Source organism: Calidris pugnax, unplaced genomic scaffold (assembly GCF_001431845.1).
Source record: "Calidris pugnax isolate Ruff unplaced genomic scaffold, ASM143184v1 scaffold54, whole genome shotgun sequence".
NCBI lineage: Eukaryota > Metazoa > Chordata > Aves > Charadriiformes > Scolopacidae > Calidris > Calidris pugnax.
In genome coordinates this window covers 3,954,370-3,965,479 of record NW_015090864.1, presented here as the reverse complement: position 1 = coordinate 3,965,479, position 11,110 = coordinate 3,954,370, and the positions used below count along the sequence as shown (strand labels likewise).

General features: G+C 47.7%; 1 protein-coding gene across 1 annotated transcript in view; it reads left to right on the top strand.

Moving 5' to 3' along the window:
- The window catches only part of PLCD1 (phospholipase C delta 1), a 73,474-nt gene extending 62,993 nt beyond the window's left edge, over nucleotides 1-10,481 (top strand). Inside the window, exons 9-15 of the mRNA XM_014945139.1 lie at nucleotides 1,547-1,714; nucleotides 2,796-2,952; nucleotides 3,273-3,389; nucleotides 5,376-5,554; nucleotides 6,087-6,219; nucleotides 8,399-8,548; nucleotides 8,919-10,481. Of these exons, the coding sequence (XP_014800625.1) occupies nucleotides 1,547-1,714; nucleotides 2,796-2,952; nucleotides 3,273-3,389; nucleotides 5,376-5,554; nucleotides 6,087-6,219; nucleotides 8,399-8,548; nucleotides 8,919-9,010 (996 nt within the window). The 3' untranslated portion in view covers nucleotides 9,011-10,481. The remainder of the gene's footprint in view (nucleotides 1-1,546; nucleotides 1,715-2,795; nucleotides 2,953-3,272; nucleotides 3,390-5,375; nucleotides 5,555-6,086; nucleotides 6,220-8,398; nucleotides 8,549-8,918) is intronic.
- Nucleotides 10,482-11,110: the final 629 nt, after the last annotated feature.

The following is an 11,110-nucleotide window of genomic DNA, read 5'->3' as shown; positions in this document are numbered from 1 at the left end:
TATATTTTAAAAAAAAAAAAAAAAAAAAAGAGATGGGATCTGTCACTGGAAAGAGTGCTTAAAATCTGTAAATAAAGCCAGGTGAAGAATTGCTGCAGATCGTGTTAGCAGGGCAGTGTCAGTAATTAAAGGAATATCAGCACAGTTTGGATCCATGCTAACGTTTCATGCTACAGCCCAGGGCAGGCATCTGATTTGTTAGGCTCCATTCAGGAACAGTGCTGGACTACACAGAGCATCTAAAGATCTCCCTCACGCTGCTGTCTTTTGGTCCCAATAGGAAATTAAAGGCCTATAGGATGAAAGGCTAAAAGCCATACCAATAGACTTGTCTTGGTGGGTGATCGTCAGGACCATGAGCCCCACTGCAGTGGCAGGGACCTCTGCCACCCTACACCTCCACTGTCCCACTGGCTACTTTTGCATCATCCACTCAGCATGAATGTGGCTTCAAGTCCATGGCCTTATGCCTAACTCCACATCTATGCCTATCTCCAAGGTTAGCCCAGCTTGTATCAACCGTGACTGCAGTGCACTTTCTTAGCTGAAGTTCCTGAGCTGAGTTTCCCTCAGAGCTCCCAAAGCCTCCTTTAACAATGTATTTCTTCCCCTTTTCTGGAGACTCTCTTTGTCCTCTGGTGCCACTCATCGTTAAACCCTGCAACTAGGGTTTGCAACTTCAGTTTACAACAAGACCAAAAGACATACACAGATGGAGATGTGATATCGATTAGTGCATGTGTTCTGCACATCTTCTTATGAATGTGAACACATTAATCCCCACAGCTTCTCAGAAATCTGGGGACATGGACATCTTCGTCTTGAGAGTAGGATGTAAAGTGGCAGTGCTCAGACCCTGTGTATCCATGGACCTGAGCATTTCACTTTGGCCTCCTTTTGAGAACCAGTTAATACAACCAGGGGAGTTGGAGGTGTGGTCCACCTCCTCATAAGTGTTTGTCTAAATAGAGAAGAGGAATCACACCCCAGGAGTGTTTAGTTTTCTCTGTTGACTCTAAAGGAGGTGTTGGAGGCAATGAAAGTTTGATGAGGTGGGTCACTTTACAAATCTTCCACTCCCACTGAGATGAATATCGGAAATCAGAGCTTGCCATAGCTTTCAGGTTGCTAATAGGGGCAAGAAACTTTCAGGCGGGATAAATGTGTATGCAGACCTTTGAAAATCCTCTGTTCTTTACAGTTTTTCTCCTTCTGATAAAATCAACAGTGCTTTTATTTAAGATGGTTGCAGTGTCCCAATTCCCAGGCTCCTAAAGGAAGCAAAGCCGTGTGTCAGAACCATTTCCTGTTGCAGAGCTGAACCCTTCTTATAAAGGATTCTTGATTTTCCACAGTCCTGTCATTTGAGAACGTTGCTTTTGCTGTTTTGGAAAGACTTAACTTTTACCTGTATCAATGGATAATAACCAGACACAACTCTAAAAGGCCCTGGCCCTGGTTGCAGCTGAGGAACTGTTACTGCCCCTTCAGGGCAGACCAGAACCTTTTCTAATACCAGATTCTTTGTCCACTTCTCCTTGTGCAGCAATTAAAATGGAAGATCCTCGTGAAAGGCAAGAAGCTGAGCAGGCAGGAGGACCCCACTGGAACAAATGGGAACAACAACCTGGAGGCTGAAGATGTCTCTGATGAAGATGAAGCAGCTGAAATTGAAGATGAGTCTGTAAAGACCGAGATACAGCAGAAGGGGAAGGTAGGTAAAGGAAGCAACTGAATCCCAAAAAGGGGCAGACCTGGAGATGCAGAAATGCTATAAACAAGATCTTTGCCTATTGCAGAAGGCTCTGAATTCCAGCATCAGGAAGTCCTGTCTTGTTAGCCTATCCCATGACTCATGCTGAAATTGAAATATTATTTTAATGTTTTCCCAGCTAAGACAGTTTTCAGAGTGGTTTCAGCTGCTCAGCTGGAGGTATGTGAGGGTGAATTGTTGAAATTGCTGGAGCTAATGACCCTAGTCCTTGCTCAGCTTAATGATCTCTGTCCCAAGCACCAATCTGGTCTTGCAGAACCAGCCAGGCATGAAGATTTGCTTCTTTCCTTAAAAATAAGGCTGCAGGACCCTGCAGCTGGGACAGACCATGTAGCTTTTATGGAAACAGTGGAAGGGCACATATTTAATCTATCTCAGTCTGATTTCCAGAAATGTATTTGTCATGGGACCATCATGACTCTGTTTATTACCAGAAACTGATGTTTTTCTAGTCATATTTTGGGACATACCTGCCCCCTTATTGGTCATGTTTTTCTGATCAGGAGGAGGGAGGGAGGAAGGACCTACACATCTATGGGGAAGAGAGAATCCATCTGGAGAACACCATGCAACAAGGGTGCTGGGACAGCAAAGCATGTCTTAGCTCACCAATACAGGCGGACTGGGCTGGTTGCTACTGTGTTTGTAGCCCTAATCACTTGTGAGTTGTGATAGCCAAGCTGAGATACTCATTCACATAATAACATGCAAGTAACTGTAGAAGGAGGAATGGCCCAGATGAAATGAAATATTGTTGGCAGTGATATCATTGGACAGGCCAGGATGAGCCTGGGAGGGCAGAGATGCTCTGACAGGAGGGATTAGCCCTCTTCATGCAGGGCAAGGGACATGGCAAGGGCAGTCTGACCCTTTTCCAGCCTCTCTCTGCATAGGGGTGTCACTGAGTGTTGATAGTGTACACCCTGGGTGGAGAAGACCTAAGGATCCTAGACAAAATGTAATTAATAGAGTATGACCGCTGCAGAAACTCCCCACAAACCTCTTGCTGTTCTGCTTTTAGAGTGACACCTTGAAGCTGGCCAAGGAGCTGTCGGACACGGTTGTCTACTGCAAGAGTGTCCATTTCAATGGCTTTGAGGACCCCAACCATCCTCGGGCTTTCTACGAGATGTCATCGTTCACGGAGAGCAAAGCTCTGAAACTAGCCCAGGAGTCTGGTATGTATGTTCTGCCCTGGCAAAAGGCCATCCTCTGTCCTAGTCCCTCATAAAGGGCCAGCTAGTGGTGGTTAAGCACGAGGAAAAAACACCCTGAAAGACATGGATTGTGATCTCTTTGGCCATGCGTGTCATTGAGAAACAGTAGGAATAACTTAATATCACAGAGGCTGTTACCAAGAAGGGGATTTTATACAGGTAGTTCACATTTCTCCAGACTCACTAGGAAGAGGAGCAGTATATCCAGCAGCATCAAGAGCTAAAAGTAGCTCCCATTACTGAGAGAGCCATTTTAATTTATTTTTTTTTTTCCCTTGTAGGAACCAGTTTTATTCATCACAACATCAGGCACCTGAGTCGGATTTACCCTGCAGGCTGGAGGACAGATTCTTCCAACTACAACCCTGTTGACTTGTGGAACGTCGGCTGCCAGATTGGTGGGTGCAACTGGGAGGTTGGAGAGGGTCACCCTGGCTGGGTTGCCCATGACCTGGTTATGGAGGGGCTTCCACTGAGGTAGATGTGGGATCTCAAGCCATTTGCAGGCAGAGAGGCTCAGTGGTCACTGGGAGAGATCAGCTCTTCAGCCAGAGCTCAGTGAATTTTCATAGACTATTTTCTGGCCCACCTCAAAACTTAAGAGAGCCTTTCCTGCACATTATTGTGCAGATCCCCGCAGTTTCACTGGAAGATGAGTTATTGGCATTTAACAAAGGAGGAGGGAGCCAGGAGTTACAGTGTCTTACTAGAGAGTGTGCTGAAATCTCTGCCAGAGATGTAAATCAAACTCAGCTCTCCAGAGTGCAAGAGCAAGTGCGTAGCTCTCTTGGTGATGCTGGATGTTGGAGATGTCCCAGCTGTGCCTATGTGGCCCATCCAGACAGGAGAATGGCAGATGCAGGGCTCCCTGGCTCCCAGCTGCATAGACCTATCTGGGCTGGATGTGCCTGGCAGCATATGAACTCTCTGGGTGGTTCAGCCCCTGTGGGGAGCATGTCTCACATTGGCACATTGACCTGTCTCCCTAGCATTGAGTCTGGCCTCAGGAGAGTCTCTGGGAGCCAACATGAGGTCCCTGTGGAGTTACAGTGTCTTACTAGAGAGTGTGCTGAAATCTCTGCCAGAGATGTAAATCAAACTCAGCTCTCCAGAGTGCAAGAGCAAGTGCGTAGCTCTCTTGGTGATGCTGGATGTTGGAGATGTCCCAGCTGTGCCTATGTGGCCCATCCAGACAGGAGAATGGCAGATGCAGGGCTCCCTGGCTCCCAGCTGCATAGACCTATCTGGGCTGGATGTGCCTGGCAGCATATGAACTCTCTGGGTGGTTCAGCCCCTGTGGGGAGCATGTCTCACATTGGCACATTGCCTCCCTACCATTGCTTCCGGCCTCAGGAGAGTCTCTGGGAGCCAACATGAGGTCCCTGTGCCAGACCTGCATGCCTTATCTGACCTGAATTAGTACTTGGACACCCAAAAGAAGTTCTTTTTCAGCAGCCTCCATACTTGCAGCTTCCCATAAAACCAATTTACTGCAATTATTAAAGTCTTTGCAGGTGGAAGAACAGGGGAGTGCCTTAAAATGCTTTTGGCCATTAGGTATTACATGGTATGTAGGATCCAGGACCAGGATAAGTTGCCTTCTGTCCTAGAGCTGTCTTAGAAGTTGTTAAAGAGGTTAACATCACCCTTGAGAAATCAACGGCGTACTGAGGAGGCTCTGGGGTCCATGTGTGCTCCCTGTGTGATATTCATGAGACTCTTCACTGAGACCGCTCCCAGATTTGACATCAATGCTTTTAAAAAGACAGAGGCAAATTGGAAAGAATACAAGAAATCTGCCTGGTGTTAGGACACCAGTGGGGCTTGATCTATTTTGGGCAGGGGACAATAAAGAGATGATTTGATCACAGCTTCTGTGCTCCTGCAAGGGGAGATCAGAGAGCGAAGAGCTCTCTAGACTAACCAACAAAGGCATCAATGGCCCTCGGGATGGCAAATGGAAATAGGCATATCTGGGCTGAAAAGGAAGTTTTATAATGAGGCTAAGTAGCCAGAAAAACAATCCGAGAAGGATTTTCTGTCTTCACTGCAGGAGATAACTCCTTCAGCATAGAAATGAATAGGTTTTTCTAAAAGATGCAGTTGTCCAACCAGGTGACAGAAATTCAATGCAGGACTCTTTTCAGCCCGTGGCAGGAGAACAACTGCGATGGCTCTAATGGCTCTTCCTGTCTCTAACATCCGTGAGTTCCAGAAATCTTCAGTTGTAGCAGACTGTGAGGGCCAGAGTTTATCACTGCTTTTTGAAGCACGGAAAAGCCAGTGTTTATGTCCATAAAGTGCAACTTAATGTGAACAGAATTAGTATAAAAAGTCCCATTGATTTATCTGAAAGTGACTGAATTTATTTATTTATGTTGCAGTTGCCCTAAATTTCCAGACAGCAGGCACAGAAATGGATGTCTACCAGGGTCGGTTCCGGGACAATGGGTTTTCTGGGTATGTCTTAAAGCCGGAATTCCTCCGGGATGAGCAAACCAAATTCAATCCCAAATCCATCACAGAAGGAACATGGGGGACAAAGAAGAAGCTTCTGCTTAAAGTAAGAATAGAAGTCGGAAAATCTCTCAGTAGCGTCCACCTTCAGGGGGGTTGTGTAGGTTGTACCTTCTCCTTCTCCTGGTCCCACCTGGGCAGTGTTATCCTAAGCCTACTCATTTCCCACCGCTGCGGTCTCTGCTTCAGTCCTGCACGGGCTCTCATCCTCCAGGGACTTACTCACATGTTTAATGTTGGACAATAGGAGAGCTAATGACAATACTCACTGTCATTACAGAACCGTACAGGTAGCATGCAGTCAAGAGTCACCACTGTCATTTCAAAGTATCATCTGATCACTGTGGTGACAATTAGCAAAGTTGCATGTCCCCTAGCCAGCTGGCTGGGCTGGACAATGTTCATTAGGTGTTTTGGCTCATGACAACTTCCTCTGAAGGATGGCACAACGCTGGCTCTGAAAGACCAGCACCAGCTTGTCACAACAGAACCTGCACTCCTGGAGAAGGAGAGGGAATTTTGTCAGGGAGCCCCCGCTCCTAATGATGTCCTGACCTCTTCCTCTGTTTCCTCCACAGATCATCTCTGGTCAGCAGCTGCCCAAGGTGAACAAAAGCAAAAACTCCATTGTTGATCCTAAGGTAACGATAGAAATCCACGGTGTCCAACAGGATAACAACAAAAAGCAGACCAAAGTCATCGAAAACAATGGTAAGGGGGTTTCTTCCACGCTGTGCTGCCATGGGGCAGTAGCCCTGTGGTTTCATGTAGCAGTGTTCCTTGCCAAGACTGCTGTCCTGAGGCCAGACCTGCCCAGATGCACCCAAACCTCCGTGCAGTGAGGGTCTGAACTTTATGGCCTTCCAGGTTTGCAAAGGGCAAGTTCCACCCTCTCTCCTGTGGGAGTAACGAGGCAGTAGGAGTCTGAGAAATCAGTGCTCGCCCTCCCGCTGACACACACACAGGTACACACACACACAGAGCTGACACACACACAGGTACACACACACACACACACGGAGGCTGCTTTTCTGCATGGACTAAGAGCCAAGTGCTAGAAAGCCAGTGCATATTTTCCTCCCTGCTAACAATGTTTCCCTTTTCCTCTTTTCCTGTTTGAGTACGTCTGGCGTGGCTCCTAAAGCTCACGGCCGTTTCCGTCACCTACAATAATTTTTATAAAGAATGAAAGCTGTGTAGGGAGTGTTTCAGACCTGCCAGACCTGTTCCTCCGGGCTGCTCAGCACACCCTGCCCCACAGCCAGCCCTTGGCTCGCTGGAGGGATACTGGAGTGGTGCTGGAATGATCCTGGAGCGAGGGTTGCCCAATGGAAAGTGAATCAAATCATGAAAACATCAGTGTTGGGAAGGGGCAGCTGCAGAGAGGGGGTTGCATTTCATGGGCTGAGGTTTCAGATATGTGACCGCGCTTCAGCAGCTCACCTGGTTTGATGTTTTATGGTTGGAGTCGGTGATCTTAAGGGTGTTTTCCAACCTAAATGATTCTGTGACTCTGTGTTGGTGGGGCTGAAGCAGGGGCTGTGGGCACAGGTCAGGTCCCAGCAGTTTCCAACCTAAATGATTCTATGACTCTGTGTTGGTGGGGCTGAAGGAGGGGCTGTGGGCACAGACCAGGTCCTGGCACTGCAACCGTGGAGCTTGAGAGGCTGTAGGAAGCTTCTGGCTTAGAAGCTCTGAGCATCTCACTACGTCTCTGAGATGGGTTGGAGATCCCTCCCAGATGTCAGTACAGTGAAACCTACTGTCCTAGGGCCGATGACTTTCCCTCAGCTTTCATAATTTCTGCTCCCATGGGATCAGCAATACTGGGGTGTTTTTTCCCAAGGATGAAGGAGGTGAGGAGCAGATGTATGTTTATCCGAACAATCCAGTTGATTTAATCCTGCTAAAGCCCAAATAAAGGGTATCAGCCCAGCACAGGTCTTTTCACGATGGCACTGTCCACAGGCCCCTCTCAGCCCCTTCAGGGCCAGCTGAAAGATCCCTGCTGCCTCCTGCCGAAAGATCCCTGCAGGCCCTCCATGACCAGCAGGCTTCAGCTGATGTTCTGCTGCCTTTGGGTTTCTTCTGTGTGTAGGCTTGGCCGACGGCAGCAGGGTTTCTAACAGGATTCCACTCCTCCTGTTTGTTCCTGGGGAGTGGTTTATTGAAACTGCTGAGCACCCACCGTGACCAATAGAGAGAGCACTGAGCTTGTTCTTCAGCTCTCATCTGATGTGATGGTCTGGGTTTAGTTTGCCTTGCGAGTTTGGATCACAAAATCCTTATCCATAGCAGAAGTGGGGGTTATTCTGGCTGTCTCAGACACTGCCCTCATACAGGAAGACATAAACCATTTTTAACACAGACTCGATAATGCTTTTTGTAATCAGAGACCTTTCTTGCAGACAGGGAAACCGAGGCACAGAGTGGTGACAGATGGGTCTATCTTGCAGAAGGCTGTCACGACACAAAGGCACAGCCCTCCTCTCTGCTCCCCCCTGGTTTAGGGCTGTAAAAATTTATTGCTGGCCCAAGACATCCATGTATCAGACAGCAAGAGCCTGTGGAGCAGAGCTGAGTTCACCTCCCTCCTTCTGGAGTGTGGTGCTGAGGTCTGCAATGAGCAGCCTAAGCTGAAGGATTTATTAATACCAGGTAGCAGATGAGTGTCAGAGCTGGGAACAATGGTCTCTGCACCTTGTGAGACCTTTTGGCCTGGATCACATTAGGTTGGCAGTCAGGCAAGGTCTCCACCCATTTGCAAACATCTTTGACCTCCATCCTTATCTGCCAACATCTCTGACCTCTGTCCTTGCTTGTGAGCGTCTCTTCCTTCCTTGTTTGTTTGTGACCAGCTCTGATCTCCATCCTTCTTTATGTTGCCCAGGCTTTAACCCGAAATGGGACGAAGAGTTTACATTTGACATAGAGATCCCTGCACTTGCCCTGGTCCGGTTTGTGGTGGAAGACTTTGACATGTCGACCAAGAATGACTTCATTGGGCAGTACACCCTTCCCTTCACTAGTCTGAAGCAAGGTAAGGCCCTGCTCTCTGTTCCTCACAACCACTTAGCCCTTTGGGAAGCTCCAGTGTCCTAGATGAGAGGTCCAGACCCATCACACCTCGGGTCAGAACAGGTCCTCTCTGTGGGATGTGGGCAAGATGATAAAGGGTTTGTTGGGCAGCTGTTAACACAAGGGGAAGGGGTCCCCTTGTCACCAGTGGTCTTGGGCACGATACGTTACCAATGCTCAAAGCCATGCATCTCACACCTACCTGTTCTGTGGGGCACTGGAAGGAGAACACTCTGAGACAGGGAGATGTTTTTGCAGGCTCTTGGCAAATGTGAGAAGATATTTTTCCAGCAGGACTAAAAGCCACTTCCCATCTGTGTCTCTGCTTCCAGGTTACCGCCACATCCATCTTCTCACCAAGAACGGAGACCCCTACTCCTCCTCCACCCTCTTTGTGTACATCGATATCCAGGACTGTGATTAGCAGCTCAGCTCTTTCAGGGCACAGTGAACCTCATTACGGACGTAGAAGGAATTCAGCGTGTGAAGTCTGACAGTGCCAGGGCCCCAGCAACTCCCCAGTGCCTTCTCTGGAGCAGCACACGGTGCTCCGTAGGACCCCTGATGTGAAATAGCCATCGACCTTCTCCATTCTGCGTGCTGGAAACATCCTAATGCTGCTGTTGAGATTAATCCTTTTGTACCTGTTCCACCAATCCAGCTGTGGTTTTAGTTCACTTTATTTAGTGTGATTTTTAAAATTCTGCTTTTAGCGAGAGGATAGGGACTCCTTTTTAGCAAAGTACAGCTCTTGGGTTGGGTTGGCTCAGACATCTGGACAAAACACCCAAGGTCTGTGCAAGAAGAAGTCCACCCCAGCAGTGAAACCCATGGCCAGATGCCAGGTGATTTCTTGCAGCTTCATTATGTCAGGCGCCTTTCGCCCTGTGAAGTCTTAAACGGGGACACAATTCTCCCCTTTTCTGTTACAGATTTAAAAAAGAAAGCTGCACGACAAAGGCCCCTGTTATATAACTCGACTTCCCTTTTGTATTGTAATTAAAAATACATGAACACTACTCCCCCTGCCTGCCTGGCTCTCGGCCAGGTCGCTTTGCAACTCAAAGCCCGGCTCTCATGCCTCCAAGGAGACACACAGGTTTCCCTCTAACCCAAAGCAAAACCCCCTCGAAGGGACCTCAGAGAATGTCTTTTGCTGATGACAGTGGAAATCAGCTCAACTGACAGTAGGGCTTTTTTTTTTTTTTTTTTTTTTAAATGCGGTAAAACCTTCTTTGTGTTTTTATAGAAAAACATCATTTTTTTTAAGGCAGAGGAAGCGGCAGGAGAAACTGTTGTAAATGTCAGCCTGGTCCCAGCTGCAGTGTAGAGGCACAAACAGACAGGAGAGGTTTGAACAGCAACAGTATTTATGGCAAAAGGTGATTTTTCTTCAAGTACAACTACAGAGTTAAGGGAATATTGTTGACATAAAATAATATATGTTTTGAAGTGCCAACTATGTTACTAACAATATGTTAGACTATTAAAAGTAAAAAAAATCTGGAAAAATCCTATTACTTGTCACTGTTTGCCTCTTTGTCTTACGTGAGTGCAACATGTGTGAAGTTGAGACAGATGTGCTTAATTTCTTAAACCTCTCGGTCCTTCTGGGGTTTTTCATGCCTGGTGGTGAGAGGATGGGCTGCTACCAAAGAGGTGAATGTCCTTTTAAGCAAATTCCAATCCACTCACTCCCCCACCTATGTTTGAGTCCAAAATAACCTGGATTTAATGATTTTTTGGTCCACTGCAAAACTGGATCTCATTTAGTCCTGCCTGGGGTTTGTTATGCCGCAGCAGTAATTGCTGGACACATTGATTTTTCCTCTTCACTACAATATTGTGTGATGTTGTAAACCATTGCCAATTAAATGTGAATTATATCCACAACCCAAAGGCTCATATTGAATTAATAGACAGCGGCTGGAAGAGTTCAAGTGTGGCAGAGGCCAGTGAGGCAGAACAGGGTGTCCTGCAGTGACACAGGTTCTCTAGGATGGGGCATGAAGTGTCAGGAGAAGCCTTTGAAGATCAAAGCTGGAACATCCTTGACTCCAACTTGGGGACAGCCTGAGTTTGGTCCTTGCTCCCGGGGTGCTCTGAGCATTTTGTTTGAAGGAGCCATGAGATAAAAAGCATGGCTGAAAGATACCCAGGACTGCCTCGTGCCACACAGGTACCAGCCCTCACCTGTTGGCTGTGGCCAACATCTGAGAGGTGAGGGACAGGGTGTAGGGCAAGATGTTGGGGCAGGACCACACTATCCGGGGCCAGGGTGGGCTTAGATGAGCTACACAGAGAAGCCAGGGTTTCCTCTGCCTGTTGTGCACTTAAATAAAGGTAGCAAGATCCATGGGAAGAGAAAACATTCCTTGTCAGGTAGGAGAGTTGGGGGGAAACTGCTGGAGTAGTTGAGATGGAGGTGGGATGGACTAGAGCATGATAGGCAGTGGTGCACCATGTCTTCTCCCCTCAAGGGAAGGGACATCAAGACACCTCATCTCTGAGCAGATTGGGAAGT